Source organism: Gorilla gorilla, chromosome 5 (assembly GCF_029281585.2).
Source record: "Gorilla gorilla gorilla isolate KB3781 chromosome 5, NHGRI_mGorGor1-v2.1_pri, whole genome shotgun sequence".
Taxonomy (NCBI): Eukaryota; Metazoa; Chordata; class Mammalia; order Primates; family Hominidae; genus Gorilla; species Gorilla gorilla.
This window is the reverse complement of record NC_073229.2, coordinates 143368359-143389496: the sequence shown is the minus strand read 5'-3', so window position 1 is coordinate 143389496 and position 21138 is coordinate 143368359. Positions and strand designations below refer to the sequence as shown.

The 21138-nt window shown below is 37.0% G+C and overlaps 1 protein-coding gene across 1 annotated transcript in view; it reads left to right on the top strand.

Annotated features, from left to right (window-relative positions):
* The window catches only part of MAN1A1 (mannosidase alpha class 1A member 1), a 180862-nt gene extending 160174 nt beyond the window's left edge, over nucleotides 1–20688 (top strand). Inside the window, exons 9-13 of the mRNA XM_019029503.4 lie at nucleotides 3981–4096; nucleotides 7992–8211; nucleotides 9300–9472; nucleotides 17456–17571; nucleotides 17933–20688. Of these exons, the coding sequence (XP_018885048.3) occupies nucleotides 3981–4096; nucleotides 7992–8211; nucleotides 9300–9472; nucleotides 17456–17571; nucleotides 17933–18059 (752 nt within the window). The 3' untranslated portion in view covers nucleotides 18060–20688. The remainder of the gene's footprint in view (nucleotides 1–3980; nucleotides 4097–7991; nucleotides 8212–9299; nucleotides 9473–17455; nucleotides 17572–17932) is intronic.
* The last annotated feature ends 450 nt before the right edge of the window (nucleotides 20689–21138 follow it).

Genomic DNA, 21138 nt, shown 5'->3' with positions numbered 1-21138 from the left:
TATGTATTTGGCCATGTTTCCTAGTACAAAGAGCCCTTTATATTTAGATTCCTTATGGGCCAATTTCCTGATGGAAAAAGAAAACAAAAAACAAAATAGGATTGATGAGTCTTAGCTCTCTCTCCTGCCCCAACACCCATTCTGTGTTCTAGCCAGAGGAAAACACACTTATTTTTTTATTCTTCAATCGAGGCCTGCTTGGCCATGTTCAGGTCGTTGCTTGTGCCATTTCCTTAGCCCTCCCACCTCTCAAGACCCAGCTCAATTGCCATTTCTTCCAGGATCCCCTCTTCAGTGCTCCGGTTGGGATTTATTAGCATCCACTTTTCCTCTATTCTTTCCCTGCCCCAGCGCTTTGAGTGCTTTCCTATCACAAACCTTTTCCTGATGATTCACATCCATATGCATCTTCCTAAGGATCCAAAGCTTTTGCAGGTAGTAACCATGTCTTAGTCATATTTACTAAGCCAGTACGCAGTGTCTTGCACCTAGTAGGTGTTTACTTACTTGAATTTTGGGAATACATATGTGCTCTGTATCTGATCTACCTTTTTGCCCCTTACCTTTTTTTTTTTCTTTTTTGGAGACGGAGTCTTACTTTGTCGCCCAGGGTAGCATGCAGTGGTGCAGTCTCAGCTCCCTCCACCTGCCAGGTTCAAGCGATTCTCCTGCATCAGCCTCCCAAGTAGCTGGGATTACAGGTGCCCGCCCCTACACCAGGGTAACTTTTGTATCTTTAGTAGAGATGAGTTTTCACCATGTTGGCCAGGCTGATCTCAAACTCCTGACCTCAGGTGATCCGCCCTCCCCGGCCTCCCAATGTTCTGGGATTACAGGCATGAGACACCACGCTGGACCTGCCTCTGCTTTTAATGGTTGTTCTGCTTGTTCTCTTTTAGCAGTTGCCCCTGCTCCTCAGTTGTGGCTGAAAGGCAGTATCCGGTCCTGGTCACTGATAATATGAACTGATCTTGTTACTATTGAGGCCAGATGGCAGGGTTTCCTGTCTGTACACAGAGTATTTATCATCCCTTGATTTCTGTAACAGCCATCCATCTATCTATATCTAGTCTAGCTATGTGTAGTGTCACTAGCATCATTGGGGGATTGTTTCAAAGAGAGAAATTCAGATGAAGTCAACAAAAATTTTAAAAGGGAGATATTGAGTATTTTAATTCTTCTTTGTCTTGATTCTTTTGCTACTTGCTTTTTCTCTTTTTTAGATATTAGAAATCCTTTTATGGGACCTATTCTTATGAAGAAAAGAATAAATTACTCCTTCAGAGAAGAGCGTAATATTTGACTGACTACAGTACACCTCACCTTTAGAGCAGTTGGACATAAAAATACCATATTATGTTATTTCCAGAAGTAGGTTGATCCTTTCCTGCTGATAAAATCAGGCCTGCTCTCCCCGACATCCACTAAGATGTTTACACAGGACTGTGTTGACAAACAGCCATCCAGGCCTGAAGGAAGCTTAGTGAGTGACATGCTAAATTAATGAGAAGACCTGTTTCTCTTCTACGTTCCTTTGTCTTGTTTTTTTTTTTTTTTTCAAATGTGAAATTTTTATAGGCAGGAAATTTTAAAAATAGAAAACTAGCACTTACCAAAATTAATTAAAACAAATGTATTCTTATATAACACTTTTTTCTTTTTTTAAAAAAATCCCCAGCTGCTCAAACTTGCTTCTTCCATCTATTAGAAAATCATAACCCAAGGGGAGGAAAACATCAAGCTGCTTCTGGCCATTGGTTTTCAGCTCTCATTGCTTTAACTCCAAATGACACGTCTGGATCCTGGCCATCGTTTCCTATCACTTCATCAAGTCAGTGTTGTTTTGACAATGCCAAACCATGATTTGCTTTTCCACGCATCACTTGCATGTGTCTCCTGCAATCATGTTGATAACAACAGGGCTTATTATTGATGAGTTCGTACTTAGTCTATTTAGTTTGTAAATGTCAGAGGTTTCTGTGTTGATTTAGGAAACTGTAAAGGTCACTTCAAGAATCAGACTTAGAATTTCTTAAATATATTTTTACACTAAAATTTAAACTATAATTCTACACTTTCTGCAAAAATAAAATCACATACTTAACTACTTTAAAACATGGCTCTTTAGCTTGAGTAGTTACAGCCCTTTATTAAGGTTGACATAGAAGAATTTTGCTTTGTTCATCAATTATTTGTTGAGTACCTACCATGTGCAAGACACTTTCCAGGGGCTGGGGTGGACTGGGAAACATAATAGGTCTGGTCTCTGCCCTCTTGGTTCATGATCTTGTGGAGGAGACAGAAGAAAATGTTACCACATTATGAAATTGCAGGTGATAAGTGTGTGCTACCAAAAAGTGTGTGACAAAGGAACCTAGTGGCATTGTCAGAGAACACTCCTTTGAGGAAGTGCCATTTGATCCCAGATACGAAGTATGAGTAACAACTACTAAAGAAGGGGAAGGGGGTCCTAGGGTCCATTTCAGGCAGAGAGAACAAGGCCTATAGAAGCCCTGCCTGAGATGAGATGGAACCTGATGTTTTTGAGGAGCCAAAAGAAGGGCTGTATAGCAAGTGAGCAGAGAGCAAGTGGAGCAAGACTGAATGGCATAGAGAAGATTGAGATCTTGCATGGCACCAAACACACAGGATTGAAAGGCTTCGAGTAAAGGGTGATCGCATTCATGTATTAAGACGGCTATTCTGACATTAATGTGGGGAATAGATTGAAGGGGCACTGTCATTAGAACTCTGGGCCAGGCGCAGTGCCTCATGTCTGTAATCCCAGCACTTTTGGGAGGCTGAGGCAGGCAGATCATGAGGTCAGGAGTTCAAAACCAGCCTGGCCAACATGGTGAAACCCCGTCTCTACTAAAAATACAAAAATTAGCCAGGTGTGGTGGCGGGCTCCTGTAATCCCAGCTACTCGGGAGGCTGAGGCAGGAGAATCGCTTGAACCTGGGAGGCGGAGGTTGCCATGAACCGAGATCGCACCATTGCACTCCAGCCTGGTGACAGAGCAAGACTCCGTCTCAAAAAAAAAAGAAAAAAAATGAAGATACCTATCCCACAGTTGTGAGATTGTTGATAATACATGTAGTGGATCTGGCATGATAAATGGCAGTGAAGGTGGACTATAGGAATGGAGTATTAGGAGGAAAAACTTCTTCTGCCCCATATTCTTTCTGACTGCCCCTGTCCCATAGGTATTTGACCCTTCAGATTCATAGCACTAGAAAATTTATCAAATAATAATAGGCTGAGCACAGTGGTTCATGCCTGTAATCCCTCTTCTGTGAGAGGCCCAGGTGGGAGGATCGCTTGAGGCCAGAAGTTGTATATCAGCTGAGGCAACATAGCAAGATGCCGTCTCTACAAAAAATTTAAAAATGGCGTGGTGATGCGTGCCTGTAGTCCCAGCCACTTGGGAGGCTGAAGCAGGAGGATCACTTGAGCTCGGGAGTTCGAGGTTATAGTGAGCTATCATCGTGCCTCTGCACTCCAGCCTGGGTGACAGAGTGAGTTTAGAAATAATAATGGCAAGAACCTGAGAAGCTTCTTGTTTTAGTTATTACAAACCACCTTCTAAAAAAGATTTGCTAATACTCATAGCTTTGCCAGAATTTTATATTATTCAGAACTAAAGCAAATAAAAAATGTATTTAAATATATACTGTGAACATTTTACTTGGGTGTTTTTCACTAGAGAACCAGATTTTTAGAATTAGGGGTAATTACATATCTTTTATCTTCCATGTTTACAAAACTACTCTGGTAATTATTTAGAGTATGTTACATTAGTTAATAGCCCATCTGCTCATTTCAGAATATCTTTCTGAAAATAAGAGATTTGTTGGAATTTAAATGTAACAGTGACTTGCAGTTGACATAGGGTTGCATCCTAGTTGCTAATGTGATTTTGCTGCATTATCTGAATTAAAAGCTGAATCACTCTAAAATTCATTTCCCTCTCTTTCCAGATCATGTATCAGTTGGAGGACTTGGAGACAGCTTCTATGAATATTTGCTGAAGGCCTGGTTAATGTCTGACAAGACAGATCTGGAAGCTAAGAAGATGTATTTTGATGCTGTTCAGGTAACCCAATATTTAAATCATCTTTGCCACTCAGCCCTAACTTATAACTTGTATATTAATCAAGTTTTAATGAATAAGTGGTATACTACATGAGTGAGTTACAAAATATTTCCAATTAGGTAGAGTTCGATATCTGCTAATATCATTGTAATAATGGTAATCATATTTGATGTTTATTTCTAATAGGGCTGGTAAAGTTTTTGCATGGTTTAAACCTCAGTTAAGAGTCACATATCTGAAAAAGTCGTATTCTTTGATAAATATGAATTCTCTCCTTAGGACCACAATTTAAATTATGCAGGGGGATATCCTGAATTTGTATTCTGACAATTGCCTAAGTTAAAATTGCCTGAGAAGACAGACAGTCCCAATGGCTACCTCCATGTGAAGTAAACTTGTCCCCAGAGATAAATGGACAGTACTCTAAGGAAATCCACACATAAAAATCTGAACAAACTCATATTTCAGGGAAGATCATTAATAGTATCAAAGATTCTTTACAGTGGAGAAGTAAGAGGCAACAGCTGAGTGTTGAATTGCCTACCATGTGCTAAGCTGTGTGTTAGGTAGCTCCGTTAAATGAAGTGGTGGAGTTGGGTTTTTTTCTCTCTCACAGTACTTGAGATATTACCCAGTTTTACGGATAAAGTTGCTGTACCTCAGATAGATTACATGTCAAACCAAAATTAAGATTAAAGTTTGTCTATATCAGCACATGTTCCTTTTAGCTCATCCACTGTGGATTTATTTGTAAGAATTTCCATTCTACATTTAAATCTTCATTTACTAATTTGCAAGCAGTAAGTTAGTAAGGTAAGTTAGAAACTACTTAAAGTCTCTAGGAGGAGACTAGTATAAAAGTAAACTAAGAAACACCTCCAGTTAAGCCTCAATCAAAACCGAAAATAAAGTTAGAAAGTAAATAAAGTTAGAAAGAAAATTACTTTATCTAAAATATTTGTACTCTTCAGGAACAAAATTTTTTAGTCGAATCAGGTGCTTTTGCGATTAAGTATTTTATGTGGTAATACATATATTCTTTTAATATTATTATCAAGGCTTCTCAAGTAGTGTTGTAAAATAGTGGCTCAGTCCTCAGAAAAATTGTATTTTTCTTGACAGCTTAGAAATTTTTTAATAAAGTGTTAATTCATAGGAAAAAAATGGAAATTTGTAATTCCAAAGATGTAGCCATTATAAAATTGGTCTTTCTAACAAGAGGTCTGGGTTATTTTGACATAGGCGTACTTGTTTATTTAAATATAAATGCAGCTTGCTTTGTTCTGGTTAACTACACTGAGTATGACACTGGTTTCCTTTACAAGTCTTCACTACTTCACATGTAGGAACCAGAAGCGCCTTAGTGAGAACATTGGCCTACATTTGGCACAGCCTTTATAAAGGCACGTGATTAACATCAAAAGCAAACTAGGATATGATCCACATGGCCTCTTTTAGGTTTATTTTTCCTCATTGCTCTGAGGTTTCAGATTTTAACCTGGGGAGTTCTCCATATTTTATAGTTTCCATTCTGTCATCCTCTAATTACCGTACTGGCAGACATTTTAATTATTCTAATCTTAAATTGGCCGTCTAAGATCTTGATGTTCAAAAAAAGACAGCTTTAAAATATTATTTGAAATATTTTCTTCCTAATTCCTAAAACCATACCCACACAACTTTTAGTATATTGTATTCAGACAAATCATTGACAGGAAAATCCATTAAGAACAAATGAAGTCAAAGTGTTTCCTGCTTCTCTTAGTAGTAAAAGCTAATTTTCAGTCCACTGTATATTTTCAACTTAGAAAGCAAAGCTAGAACAACTAAATTTCTGTTTTGAGAAGTAGCATTGTCTTATACAGCAAAGTTTATTTCTGCTAAGTTGTACTTTAGAAGATTATTGTAACCAAGGGGAGGATGCTGTACACTATTGTTCTGGACAGTTGATTACTGAAGATACGGCTACTCTGTTGTAGCTTCAGGTAGATTTTGGGTAGCATTTAATCCCAGAGTGATATGTTTTATTTGATTATTTTAATAACAAAATATTTTGAGCTTTCAACTGGCTATCATGGCCCTATCTGGAGACTACACTAGGAACTCACAATGGCAAATGATACCTGGGCAGATGACATATCAAGACACTTACGATTCTGAAGCCTTCATCAAACCAATTTTTTAAATCAATTATAGAAGGATTAAATCACAAAATATATAGTACTCTTTTTTCTAATCAATTATCTGTATCCTTGACACAGTTTTTTCAGATCTACTAAAGACTATCCTTCTTTGTATTTATTTATATTTCCCATGGCCACACAAAATTATTGCTTTGAAGGTCTTGGAATTTCATTGTAGTTTTTATTAGGAGGTAGCAACTTGGTCCGAATCATGCCAGAAATACTTTATTTAGGATCCATAACAGGGTAATAATGTTTCTCTAATTCATCCTCAAAAGCTATTACTCTTGCCATGTAGAAAGAATAATTTCTTAGGTGATGAACAAGTATCTGCTTGAAGGACTTTATTGCAATTTGTGTTATGAGAAGTATAAATAGCTAAGATGTTCCAGTCGCATAAAATAAGAATGAAATATTAATGTAATAACTAAACCATCAATAACATTAGCTTAACCACAGTTAATGAGCACAGTAATATGTTCATTTATTTCTTACCATCTTGGTTTCATTCGTTTATTTCTAATAAAGGTAGGAAAGGTTTTAGCTTCCTGTGTGTTCATTTTCATTCATTCTTCTCTATCACAAGTTTTTTTCTGTGTCTATTATTCCCAAATGTGCTTCCTAACAAATCCCTCTCTCTTGATAGCAGTGTACAGGTATAGACACAGTCATGTCCTTTTTCCTTCCATGAAGTAATTGTGGGGCAGTGGGGAGAACATTTTCTGTTAGAGTAATTGGAGATTAGCAATGCCAAACACACTTTATTTTTGCTTTTTAAAATATAAGGCATATTTTACTTGCCTGTCTAGTTTAAGAGAATATCAACAGACCTGGGATAGAAATAAAAGATGTTTTATAAATCATTTTTGTAAACATTATCATTTCTCCCAAATTTAAAGATTTTTCTGATTTGTAAAATATATACATTTATTCATTATATAATAGTGTGCTTTTTAATAGAAGTATTAGAGAGGAACTTGATTCAAGTGTCACCACTTTGGAGATGTAAATGATAATTATAAATGACTTTTATCAAGTGCCACTTGCATTAGTGACTGCTTTATAAACAAAATGTGGCAGAGTCGTATCAGGAGATCCTATTTTTCCCATTTATGGATTAGGATGCTGAGATTTAGAGATATAGTAAGCAAATTGTTCACTCCCACAAATTAGAGATAGTGTCAGAGCTGGAATTTGAAGCCAAGTCTTCTGGCCCCAGAACACCTCCTCTTTGCCACTCTATTTTGTTATCCCTCCAAGCCTACGGAAGTGAAAGGAAGAGTTCTGCCACCATCCTGGATCTCATGCACAAATATGCTGTGTTCTTCATCCACCTTAGGGCCTGGGCTTTGTGTTATTTCACCACTTATGGAAATGAAAATGTACCAAACCAACTATTACTGCTGCACAGTGGCCTGTCTTTGGGAAGGGGAAAGTTTTTTGAATATGAGGAATACAATGTTTGGTCACAGAACCAAGCAAAACCAAATGTGCTGGTGCAGCAGTGTTAATTCTGACTAATCAAACAAATAAGGCATAAACTAGAGGAGGAATACAGAAAGCAATAGCATGTAATTTCAGGTTGAATGGATTTTTAACACCAAACTCTGATTGTCAGGTGTATTCTATTCTTTTTTTTTAATGTTGGGCATATTTTTAGTATAAATTTGAGAAGAGATTACAAAATGTTAAAAAATAAGTGTTTTTCACAGGCTATCGAGACTCATTTGATCCGCAAGTCTAGCAGCGGACTAACTTATATCGCAGAGTGGAAAGGGGGCCTCCTGGAGCACAAGATGGGCCACCTGACCTGCTTTGCCGGGGGCATGTTCGCACTCGGGGCTGATGCAGCTCCCGAAGGCATGGCCCAACACTACCTTGAACTCGGGGCTGAAATTGCCCGTACTTGTCATGAATCATATAATCGAACATGTGAGTACATGTTATTCTTCATTTACAGTCTATTCCCACATGCTTTGATTTCATGCAGTTTTGTCATTGCTGCCCTCAAAAGACTATCCACTCTGCCTATGAAGCTTGATGATCATGATTAATGTCTCAAAGGAATGTATATTTTATTTTAAAAGGCAATGCTTTTCTTCCTAAAAATATCTACCTTTAGTTTACCAAGAAACAAAAATCCAGGCCATAAAGAGTTAAAGCCAGCCTAATTTACTGACTTCTGCTTTTGCCAATAACATTGGGCAAGGGTCTCTATCTCCCTGCAAAGAGAAACTTAGCATTTTATTAACCATTATTAATCTTCTCCACATCCCCCATGAAATAGATCACGAATCCCACTCCCTTCTTATAAAATAGGAATTTGAAACACAAAGTGTAAATAACTGGCCTTTTGTTACGAAATTACTTAGGATTGTCAACCACTAAGTTTCTGGCTAACTCAAATGGTATTTCATGGTGCCTTGTATCTGCCTGGTGGGTGCTCAGTAAGTGGGAGTTAAATGAAAAAAATAAATTGTTAATATTTTCTAAAATGTACTCTTTTCAATGACTAAATTGTTTAAGTATATGAATATTATATATTACATGATGTTTATAACTCTTTTTTAAAATGACTACTTTGACATTTCTCTTCAGTGTTGTTAAAGTACAGTCAGACCTTCGTATTCCTGGGTTCCACAACTGCAGATCAGAAATGTTCCCAAAAAATGGATGGTTCTGTCTGTAGTGAACATTTATAGAGTTTTTGTTCTTATCTTTATTCCCTAAACAATACAGTATAACACCTAGTTACATAACATTTACACTGTATTAAGTAGTATAAGTAAACTGGAGGTGATTTAAAGTATATGGGAGGATGTACCTAGGTTGTATGCAAATACTTTGCCATTTTATATAAGGGACTCAAGGATCCATGGATTTTGTTATCCTCGGAGGGTCCTGGAACCAATCCCTCATAGATACTGAGGGATGACTGTACTTTCTAGTTTCATTTAAGTTATTGACTGTAAGCACTGTCCAGGAAAATAACCCTTATTCATTCATTCCATGTCCTTTAGTTATGAAACTGGGACCAGAAGCTTTCAGATTTGATGGTGGTGTTGAAGCTATCGCTACAAGACAAAATGAAAAATACTACATCTTACGGCCAGAAGTTATGGAGACTTACATGTATATGTGGAGACTGACTCATGATCCAAAGTACAGGAAATGGGCCTGGGAAGCCGTAGAGGTGATGTTTTAATTTGCATGTTTCTTATAGATAAATTTCATAGTAAAAAATGTTCAGTGATACCCATAAATCAGGCTTATCAACTTTTCTGTAATTTTTAATGCTTCGACCAGGATTTTTTCCACACAGGACTGTGTATTTTCATTGAAGTCATTTTATATCCCTGGCTTCAGCTTTGCTTTGTATAACATTGATATAGATATATCTACTGATAGACTTAGATATTGAAGGAGATAACTAGAAAGGCATAGTCTAAAATTAAGTTCCCATTAATACAAAAATGATGATCTCTTAATTCCACCTAAGGGTTGTTGGCAGCTTGGGGATATTCACCTCTATTTCAATAAACCACTTCATGTTTTTTTCTGTCTTTGGGCTTTAAAATGCTAGTATATGCTTTTACTTAGAGTAAATAGCTACTTAGATCTAACTTTTAGAAAGCACTTATAGAAGAATTACTTTGTATAAGGATATTCCTTTACCAGTCTCAGGTTTCTTGGAATATCTGTAAGCTTTCCATCTGCCCAGTGTGTTGTTTTGTCTGTCACCTCTTGGGTCTATTCCTGCCGAGGATAGTATACCTCCTTCCTAAACCAATCTAGTGAATGCTTTGTGTGCCGAATGCCTGAGGAGGCAACCTGCAGGATATGCATCTAACAATGTCTGTCTAATTGTAAGAGTTATTATTCCTCAAGGAGTGGGAGGGAATTCAGGGGATAAGAACAAGCAAATGCTTTAATTACACTCTCATTCTCTAGCACTCTTTGTTAGAAAGTTAGCTATCTTTAAAAACTGTCCATGAGGAATGACTTCTCTCAGGAAATCTAAAATGAATATTGCCTTTGGTAAAATTTAACTAATATCTTAGGAAGCCATCGGTGAATCTTGCTTATTATCCTCTTCATTTAATATGTGTCTTATCATTAATCATCAGTCATTTTAAATAACAGCAATTCTCTAGGCCTCTTTGAGGGGGCAGTTTTATTACATTTAATCAGTAGTCATTGTAATTTATTTACATTTCTGTTTTTTTTCCTCTGGAAAAAATCTTAAAATTGAAGCTTTTCTAAACTTTGGTGATAGGGAATTGTTTTGCTCTTCATTTGGCCAGCAAATGAATTGAATATTTTAAGTTGAAAATACGAGGAATAGTGCGTTCCATCAAATCTAAAACACCATAATTAGTAAGAAGCATCATTATTTTATATACCACTAAGAAAAGTAACACTGCCAATTAAGTTATGACATCCATTTTATAGATGTTAGAATGTACAAAATGTATGGCCGAGAAGGGATCAAAAATGGGAAGTAAGCAAATTCGTATTGCCAGGTAGACAGGATGCTTTGGTTTGCTGTGTTCTTCAGGGGGTTGGTTGTTTATGGGATCATAAGGTTGGTTTATGTGTTATGATTTTTATTTCTTGTCAACTCTTTAACATAATATATGATGTGAAATCGTTTCCCTGTGTCACAACACTGAGGTCTCAATTTTGGGGATGCCCCCAGTAACCTCTGCTAGAACCTGAGCTATAGTGGTGAGCCAGGAGTGCTGTAGGGTCTTGCATTTTTTAAACCAGAAAAACTGGGACTTCGAAGGCATGGCCGCACGTTTTTCCCCTGGTGTTATGCCCACCCCCGTGGCCTCCTGTGTTTCAGCAGCAGCCCCGCATATGCTTGCAGCTCCCACCTCCAGCACTTGGCTGTTCTGATGCATACTTGAGACCACAGCTGGAAACCATGTCAGGAAAAGAAGGTGGAAGAGCTTTTCCCTAGCCAGCTGGCTGTGGTCTGGGGAGTTAATGGCTGTCAACCAAGGAGGTTTTGGAGTTGGTGGATAACTATCCCAGTCTTCTTTCCTTCAAGAATCATTCTGGAATGCATGCTACATGGTTCTTCAGAGGGTTTCTAGCAGGAGTGAGCCTCATTGCACACAGTTCTAACAATATGATTCATTAGCTCTTCTGTCCCTGTTTTGCTCTTCCCACTTGCCCACTTCCTGATGTCACCTCCCTGATAGACTTCCTGCATCCTGCGTCCAACGCTTGTCTCATGCTTTATTTTTAAGGGAACGCAAACTGAAACATAGGGGGTCTTAAAAATCACCTCATCCAGCTTTCCACTTAAAGACAAGACTCCCCTCCATATCTTTGCAAGATAGGTGTTCCTCATCAACCCAAGGACTTTCCAGCAAAGGGGAATGTATCAACTAATAAAGTAACTCATTCCAATTGGTAATATTGAAGATGTTAGAAAGTTATTTATTTTGAAGCCACAATTTACAGTGTTCTGTGCTCTAGGGGTACCAGAGGGAAAAAAATCTCCCTTCTGCATTTCAGCTCCTCAATTATCCGAAGACAGCAGGTTCTGCCATCTCTTCCTTTCCTCATCCATCATTTCCCTTGATTTTCTTCTCCTGACCTGGTTTCCAGCTGTGGTCTTTTAGGGCTGAATAGTGTGTCTCAAAAACCTCTCTTCTCTCTTCGCAGTGTGATTTTTTCACAGCTTATGGTCCAACTTGTTCTTTTAGTAGATTTATATTTAAAAAAAAAAAAAAACAGGGAGGCCAAAGGGGGTGGATCATGAGGTCAGGAGATCGAGACCATCCTGGCTGACACGGTGAAACCCCGTCTCTACTAAAAATACAAAAAAAATTTAACCGGGCGTGGTGGCGGGCGCCTGTAGTCCCAGCTACTCAGGAGGCTGAGGCAGGAGAATGGCGTGAACCCAGGAGGCGGAGCTTGCAATGAGCCGAGATCACGCCACTGCACTCGAACCTGAGGGATAGAGCAAGACTCCATCTCCAAAAAAATAAAAAAAAAACTGGCTTATATTGAAATTATGGTCAGTGTTAGCTTCTCCATTTGTTACTGTTGAGTCACATCTCCTTTGCACTGTGGTTTTTCACCCATACTTTCAGTTTGTAAAGTATTTGTAAGCCGTCTTCCTATCTTCTAACAAAGCACTCCCTTCCCAGCCTTCTTTCACTGATACACTTGAGAAACCTGCTTTCTGTGTCTTAATTAAATTTCTAATAATAATGTCAAATAAGATGTGAAAAGGTATATAATCCAGCAGTACAACACTAGAGAGTTCTTTTGTAGGTTAACAGCACTCCATTAATCACAGGTGTTCAAGCACTTGTGAGTCTGCCTGACAGAAATAATATTTAACTGATAATTTCTTTTGCTTTTTCTCAAAAATGTCATGAAAGCCAGGCGTGGTGGCTCAAGCCTGTAATCCCAGCATGTTGGGAGGCCGAGGTGGGAGGATGGCTCAAGGATAGGAGTTTGAGATCAGCCTGGGCAACAAGTCATCACCCTCTCTTTACAAAATTTAAAAATTAGCCCGTCATGCTGGCACACTCCTATAGTCCCTAGCTACTCAGGAGGCTGAAGAGGGAGGATCACTTGAGCCCAGGAGTTCAAGGTTATTTTGAGCTAAGATCACACTGCTGCACGCCAGCCTGAGCAACAGAGCGAGACTCTCTCGAAAATTTAAAAAAAAAAAATCATGAGAAACTGACAGATTCCTTCCATTTAAACATCTGATAACTTACAGCATGAGCTTTATCAGAATATTGTATGTATATATTCACATAGATTATATAATGTCTCAGCTAATCTATGGTAAAGGGTAAAGCCTTACCTAGGGATTTGGGATTTTTTTTGGCTTTAGGGGTGTTTTTTTTTTTTGGTAGTTTCAGGTTTTTTGGTTTTGTTTTTTTGCACAGACATTTTCTTTGCTCTTCTAAACCTAACCTTTTCCACTCAGACATTTCGACTCTCAGAAAGTGACTTCTTTTCTTCCTTCCTACTCCTGCCTCCTCAGGCTTCATCCTGTTTCCAAACCCTCTTTGATTTCTTCAAGGTGCCTGATTCTCTGTGTTCTATCCTTGAGTTCAGACGACATTCAAGCAGACAGCCTTACTCCACGGATCAGCCATTTATATATCTGGTAGGCAAGAGAATACTCTTCTGTCCTCTGACTTAGGATTTAACTCATGATGCTTGCTATTTTCTTACCTACCCTTCATCCTTTGTTTAGAGCTCCAATCATTATAAACATTCTCATATCCTGTTCTCTGCTATTAGCACATCCCAGTCACATAGGATCACTAATAATAGAAGCATTTACTCAAAACCAAGGTGGTCCCTATGCCTAGAGGCTGAGAATCCCAAGAACAGATTGTAGTACAATGATGATCTGGTTAGACTTAGTCATACAAACATGTGACAGCTTCCACTGTTGAGATGCTGATAGAATCAGGGCTGTTGTAAGGGCCCAGGAAAGCTATTTGTCCCCAGCTTCACATTCCTAAAGTCTTAAAATCTAGACTTTTGCGTAAGGGGTGAGGGGCAGTTCTTGGGTGCTTTTCCTTTAAAAAAAAAAACAAAACTTTTTTTAATTTACCAAAAACTTCAAAAACAAAGTGGCTGGGCCTCTCTAAACCTCTGAAGCCCTTGTTATTGTCTAAGCATTTCTTCATTTTGTTCTATTCTCACGTACAACCCCATGTTGAGAAGGAAGATGCTGCCTGGGACGTGGAACCTCTGGGGCCACTGATAAGGGGGTCTCAAGCTGGAAGTTGGCCCACTACTCAAAATTTTTGGCTGTGTTCTTGAATACTATAGCTTACCCCAAGAGGACTTGTGGGGAAGAAGAATGAGAGGGTGAACTAGAAAGAAAGGTGATTAGGCATTGTCCACCCCAAAAGCAACTCCTCTAACAAAAGAAGGAGCTTAGAGCAGTTTCCATGGAGAGGACGAGTGGCTGTTTATCATGGCTGGCCCTCTCATTAGCTCATTACCAAAAAACCTCAAGGGAACAACTAAGAAAAGGTTTTGGGATTAAAATCTGTTTAAAGAAATATCCGGAAATAGGGTTTCCCATAAAAAGCTTGCCCATTTTTTCTAAATTCTGATTTTTTTCCTTTTTTTAACCAATAATTTTTGGCTTACTCTACATATCTGGTATTTGACTCTTTGTCAAAAAAGAGGAGGAAAGAAAAAATAATAGGACTTGAAAGTTTCTTTCTTCATGCTCATCCTCCATTTGACGCACTGTCTGGAACTTAGAATTTAATCAAAGCATCTGTTTTTAAGTTGATCGGTCTTATTTTCTTCAGGGCTTTTTAAAAGTATGAAATCATGAGGCATTTTCTTTATTTTCTTTATTCATGTGGCCTGCTGGCCAGAATTTCTTTAACCAGGTAATTAAATGCTTCTCCTCATAGTCTCTCTGCTCTCTCCCTTCTGTCCTCCAGCCCTGATGTGAAAAATCAATAACCTCATTATCAGTATCTGCAGATGGGAGCTGAGCTCTCAGTGCAACATCTCTGCTCATGAGAATCCGTGGCTGGTACTTACTTTCCCTCGCCTCTTTTCTGGGCTCTACATTCTTAGAGCCTTATTTTCCTCCAAAATCCTTTCTAGCCAGAGAAGGTTTTTCTCAACTAATAAGGCAAAGTCTATGCTTTCCATCTTCTTGGTAGTTGGATTAAATGGGAGAAAAATGGGGTACAATTATACATGTAAAAAAAAAAAGAGGGACAGAATTATGATCCACAGGAGAAAACTAAAACGTAAGTGAAAAACGACAGGAGAAACTAAGAGTAAGTATATCTTGTTTATATTTTCTTTGTTTCACTATAAAATATATTAGGGTTTTAGTCTTAAACTTTATTATTTTTGTCTACAGTCAATAAATGAGAACCAGATTGCAGATGGCAATTTTTGTACGATGGAAATTTTTATTTGACCATATAATTAATAGGATTACTAGGATGTGATGAGCAGAAAATAACTTTCCTAGAGATGAATATGCCTGGTAACTAGCAGAGCAACAAATGTAATTTCAAAATATAAACAGCACAAAAAAAAAAAACTCAAAATGAATTAAAGACTTAAATGTAAGACCTGAAACCATAAAACTCCTAGGAGAAAACAACGGGGGAAAAGCTCCTTGACATTGAGCTTGGCAATGATTTTTTGGATTCGATCCAAAAACACAGGCAACAAAAGCAAACATAAACACATGAAACTACATCAAACTAAAAAGTTTCCTTACAGCAAAGGAAACAATCAACTAAAAACACAACAAACATGTGTGCAAACCATATATCTGATAAGGAGTTAATATCCAAAATATATAAGGAACTTACAATTCAGTAGCAGAAAAACAACCTGATTTCAAAATAGGCAAAGGACCTGAAGAGACATTTTTCCAAAGAAGACATACAGGTGGCCAGTAGTGAAAAGATGCTCAACATCACAAATCATCAGGGAAATGCAGATTAGAACCACAGTGAGATATCACCTCATACCTGTTTAAATGGCTATTATCAAAAATTCAAGAGATAATCAGTTTTAGTGAGGATGCAGAATAAAGGGAACCTTTGTACACTGTTGGTGGCAATGAAAATTGATATAGCCATTATGGAAAACAGTATGGAGGTTTCTCAAAAAATTAAAGATAGAGCTACCATATGATCCAGCAATCCTAATTCTTGGTGTATATCCACAGAAGATGATGTATATCCACATCAGAAGATGATGTATATCCACCACAGAAGATGATGTATATCCACAGAAGTAGTGTATATCAAAACATCACACTGTACACCTTCCAGTATATACTATTTGTATTTGTCATGCATCGGTAAAGCTGGAAAAAGGTTAAAGAAAAATAGAAACAAACAAAAGAAAGAAAGTGAGCTCTGAAAGGGAAAAAGAAAACACAAACAGCAGCCATCTTAGTGGTAACCAACAAAGTGGAAGGCAGGTTGGTTTAGGTTGTTACCTAAATGTTCATCCTCACACTGCCCAACCCATCTGTTTTCCAAATATTCATTAAATTCAGACAACTACAGAAATGTAGGATCATTTCTCTCTAGAGAGTTGTCAGTGGAGTCATCCCATCTTCTTCCATACTAGACTGAAAAAAAAAAAAAAACATGTATTTTAGGAATAGATCCCAGCCACATGTCTCTCACTGTCTTTCATTTTCTTCTTTTAGCTCTGTTACCAATATCACTGATTAGTACCCTACAATCAATTTTCAGAAACTCAGATACTCTGATTATAGAAGCACCTGAATTTGTTCCAGTACGGTTTCTCAACCAGTGGTTTATGATCCCAGTTGACATTAGCAGTCTCTCCAAACTAGGGGTCAGCAAACTCTTTCTGTTAAGGGCCAGACAATATCAGGCTTGGAGGACAGCCAGCTAGTCTCTTTTGCATCTACTTAGCTCTGTCATTGTAGTACAAAAACAGCCACAGACAGTATTTAAACAACATGGCTGTAGTTTAATAAAAGTTTATTTACAAAAATAAACAGTGGACTGGATTTAGCCTATAGTTCATACTTTGCTAAACCCTGCTCCAGACCATAGGGGGAATTGGTAAAAATCAGTGAAAAATTTTTCCAAAACTAAAGGCAGAAGTGTTTCAAATTAGGTAAGATATGTGGTCCATATGTTCTATGACTTCGTTTTTAATTTACATTTAGTTTATGGTTTTAATTTTTTTTTACCTAAAACTCTATAACAAACTTTCATGTAATTTGAATCCAATTTGTAAAAAATAAATTTTGACTGGGCACAGTGGCTCATGCCTGTAATCCCAACTCTTTGGGAGGCCGAGGCAAGCAGATCGCTTGAGCCCAGGAGTTTGAGACAACCATGGGCAACATGGCAAAACCCTATCTCTACAAAAAATACAAAAAATTAGCCAGGCATGGTGGTGAATGCCTGTGGTCCCAGCTACTTGGGAGGCTGAGGCAGGAGAATCACCTGAGCCCAAGAGGTAGAGGCTGCAGTGACCCATGATGGTGCCACTGTACTCCGCCCAGGCAACAGAGTGAGGCCCTGTCTCAAAAAAAAAAAAAAAAATGTTTTATCTGAACTTGACAATCTAATAATAAAAATTAGTGACAATCAGTTTACTGAAATGTGACTATTTTTTTTCCCTCCTCTTTATAATTTAGGCCTTGGAAAACCATTGCAGAGTGAATGGAGGCTATTCAGGCCTAAGGGATGTTTACCTTCTTCATGAGAGTTATGATGACGTGCAGCAGAGTTTCTTCCTGGCAGAGACATTGAAGTAGGTGAAAATTATTCTAAAACCATGTGGCTAAGGTACCTGGACAGATCTTTGTAGATGTCTTTATCATGAACACATTCAAGTAATATCAAGTATGACTGATTCAGAATATCAGGCATGGCTATAATTGCAGGCGTATTCTCAATAACTAGGTTCAGTGACTTGGTACTGCTAACACCAAAGCACTGAGTAGCTGCTTCATGTTAATGAGTATAACCCCTCAGGGTTTTGATATATTTGACTCTTGTCCATGTTTCTTGGTAAGATGAATGGAGACATTGATGTGGTTTTTGCTGTGTGTTTGTGGTTTCACTGCCTGCCTAGTCTCTTGGGCCTCATATACTTATGTTTCTCTCACCAGATATTTGTACCTAATATTTTCTGACGACGATCTTCTTCCACTGGAGCATTGGATCTTCAATAGCGAGGCACATCTTCTCCCTATCCTCCCTAAAGATAAAAAGGAAGTTGAAATCAGAGAGGAATAAAAAGACATTTTATATTTTATTCTGCTCCATTCCCTTCACTGTATACCTTAATAATTCCTTTTCTGGTAATCAGGCACATGATGAACTTTGATTAGTAGGTCTGTGATTAAGTTCTTAAATTGTTTTGCAGTCTTTTATGTTTATTATCATAGGTATAGGTAGACCTAGATTCCTTATCATATCCTTTATTAATTCAGCCAGTGTATCCACCAGTTTTTTGTTTATGTTTTTAAGTAACCTATTATCTCTGGAGTTCATGAAGGTGTAATATCGTTTTTGTTAAACTGAATAGAATTGTATAGCAATGACCTCTTAATTATAATTTGATTTGACTGCAAAACTTTTTCCTCCTCTAAGAGGAGATGATGTCTGCTTTAAGCTGTAATGTTTTGCCATGTTGCAAAAAGCCATAATAATAAGTATAAAAAAGCTTTTTCCTTTTCAATTTCATGTTAATCTGGTTTGTCTGTCCACCAGAGACAGATCTTCTGACTGTGACAGCCTCCTTATGCAGGTCTATCATTATTTGATAGAATGTCTTCTGAAATACTTCACTCACATTGTAATTCAAATTAGAAAGTCATTCCAAAAGGATCATGTCATGTTGACCTCATTTCATCGGAACTGCAGTATATTTTTGTTAGTTAATTATATTAGTGTTTTCTATTTTGTAAATGTGTCCTTTAATTTTACTTTAAATGCCCTGTGTCATTTCTGGATTATATACTAGTTAATTTCTTCCATTCCCTACTACACAGAGAGGTGAGCTTTCAAATTTTGCAGAGCTCTGCTATCACTGAATTACATTTATCTAAAGAAAATAGTACAACTTAATGGATTAGCTTTTGGGTTTAACTGAATATATGAAGAAATTGGGTCTGTCTAAAGAGAGGGTATTTCATATGGCTTTTAGTTCATTTGTTTGTATTTCATCTTGATTTTTTTCTTCGGAAAATAAAGCATTCTATTTGGTTCAGATTTCTCAGATTTGAAAAAGGCTCTATCTCAAATGTAGTAAATTATTTCCTTTCAGTTTGTGAAAGCAGGATTTGACTCTGAAAGAAGCTTTGCCAATTTTATTTATTCATGATCAATCAAGGAAAATCTAATAAATTTTAGGCCAAATAAGAATATAGCATATTTAGTATGGTTATAGTCAACATAGAGATCACAACTTAGAAGAAATATAAAGAAATGGCCACTCCCCATCCCCCACAGTCCTGGAGTAAATCAAAATCAATATATGATTCTTTTAAACATTAAGTTTGAAATAGGAATGGTTTTCTCAAGAATAGATTTGGTGTGATACCTTGTGTTTGCTTACATTGGCCCACTATATATACATATATATTTATGTAGATATACTTCCATGAAAGGGCTAATACGATGCATATACTGAAGTGCAAAGACTTTGACCATGTGAATTTTCAGCCGAGAATGGTCAGAAAGATCAGTACAACCCCATCAATTAGGCTGAAGCATATGAAATTGCTGCATTTGTAGTTTAAAAACTGTCAGCAGTTTCATATGGTTCCACCTAATATTATTGAAGACAATTATTTTCTTAGCTATCAATAGGCATAATAGTTTTAGTTATTTTAGCTTTTGAAAGTGTTTTAAAAGATTTCCTTTATCAGACAGGACCATCTTTATGACCTGCTTTCTGTTTTTCAATATCATACATTGGTGTATGTCAAAGAATAAATTAGTAAAATTAGTAAATGAAAACGACTCTTCTGTACATCATTATTTCCATGCTAATGTGTGTCTGTGATCCAGAATAACTTCTCCCACTCATATCTTCAGTTCACCTAATGAAATGAATGGATAGCAAGAGCCCTTTGTTCCCAGGACTTTAAGGCAAAATATTAAAAATTATTGCCAAAATTGGGCCGTATGTATTAAGAATATAATGTTTGTATAAATGTCCTTGAATTTGCCATTTAAATTAACTCATTTTCTTTTCACTTTGATTTGAAAGCTGATAAGTATTTCTGCAGCAGATAGAGTATTAAAATCAGGTTGTGTGTACACACTGCACTATGAGGTACCTTGGTGTCCTGGTGTGAATAGACAAGAAGCTGTACTATATGTTGTTCTCTCAGTGGCAACAATGAAGTTTTTGCAATTCTAGAACTTGGATTTTTTTTTAACAAAAGTCCCAAAACACCAAAAATGTAAACAAGATAAGAGATTAATATTGTAGTGATGTAATTTAATTAAAGTTATATTTTGGGTTAATTTTAACAACTGAAGTCTTATTGTTGAAACTTATTTTCAACAAAACTGTGCAGTTAAATTTATATACGTATTCACATACTGAAAGATGAACTGTTAAAATAGCACTTAATTTTGTGTTTCTTCAATATGTCTTGATATACTTTGTGCAATTAATATTACACATGTAAGTTGTATGGCAGTTTACAGAACTCAGTGACTTGTCATGAGGTTTTCATATGAGCTACACATTGTGTACATTGATTGTTTTTTATTTTTACATAAATCCATTCTGTCATTTTCAACTTTATATATAAAATCTCCAGTGTTATGGGAAACAATAGATTGACACATAATTTTTAAAAATTATATTTGTAAAATTTCTCTATTGTGAATAAAGTCTTTTAATATATCTCCTCATTTGTTATATTTTTCTCCTTTTTAGTATAGGCTTTTGTATATCTAAGGGGTGAGTGCCTTCAGTTGCAAATAAAAATATTTGATCCTAACAGCATTTCCATACCACACCTGTAGGGTCTTGACAAGGAAATATTTCCCATTAAGAAACTTTACATTGCACATAATTTTGCATATACAGTGTTTGGGTAATCAAATAACCTTTATTAAGGATCTAACGTATGTTCAACACCAGGACACACAGGCTAGAAGCTTTGATGTCAGAAATAGCACAAACTATGTTCTTTGTTCATAAATTTGCAATGCAGCTAAGAAAATGAGACTAACCGCACACCACCCCTCAAAACAAGACAAAAATAGCATTTAGTTGTGTTAAATTACAAGCTAAAATTCTATATAAGTTCATGGGAACAGGAGGTCCATAGCGTTTGAGTGGTCAAAGAGG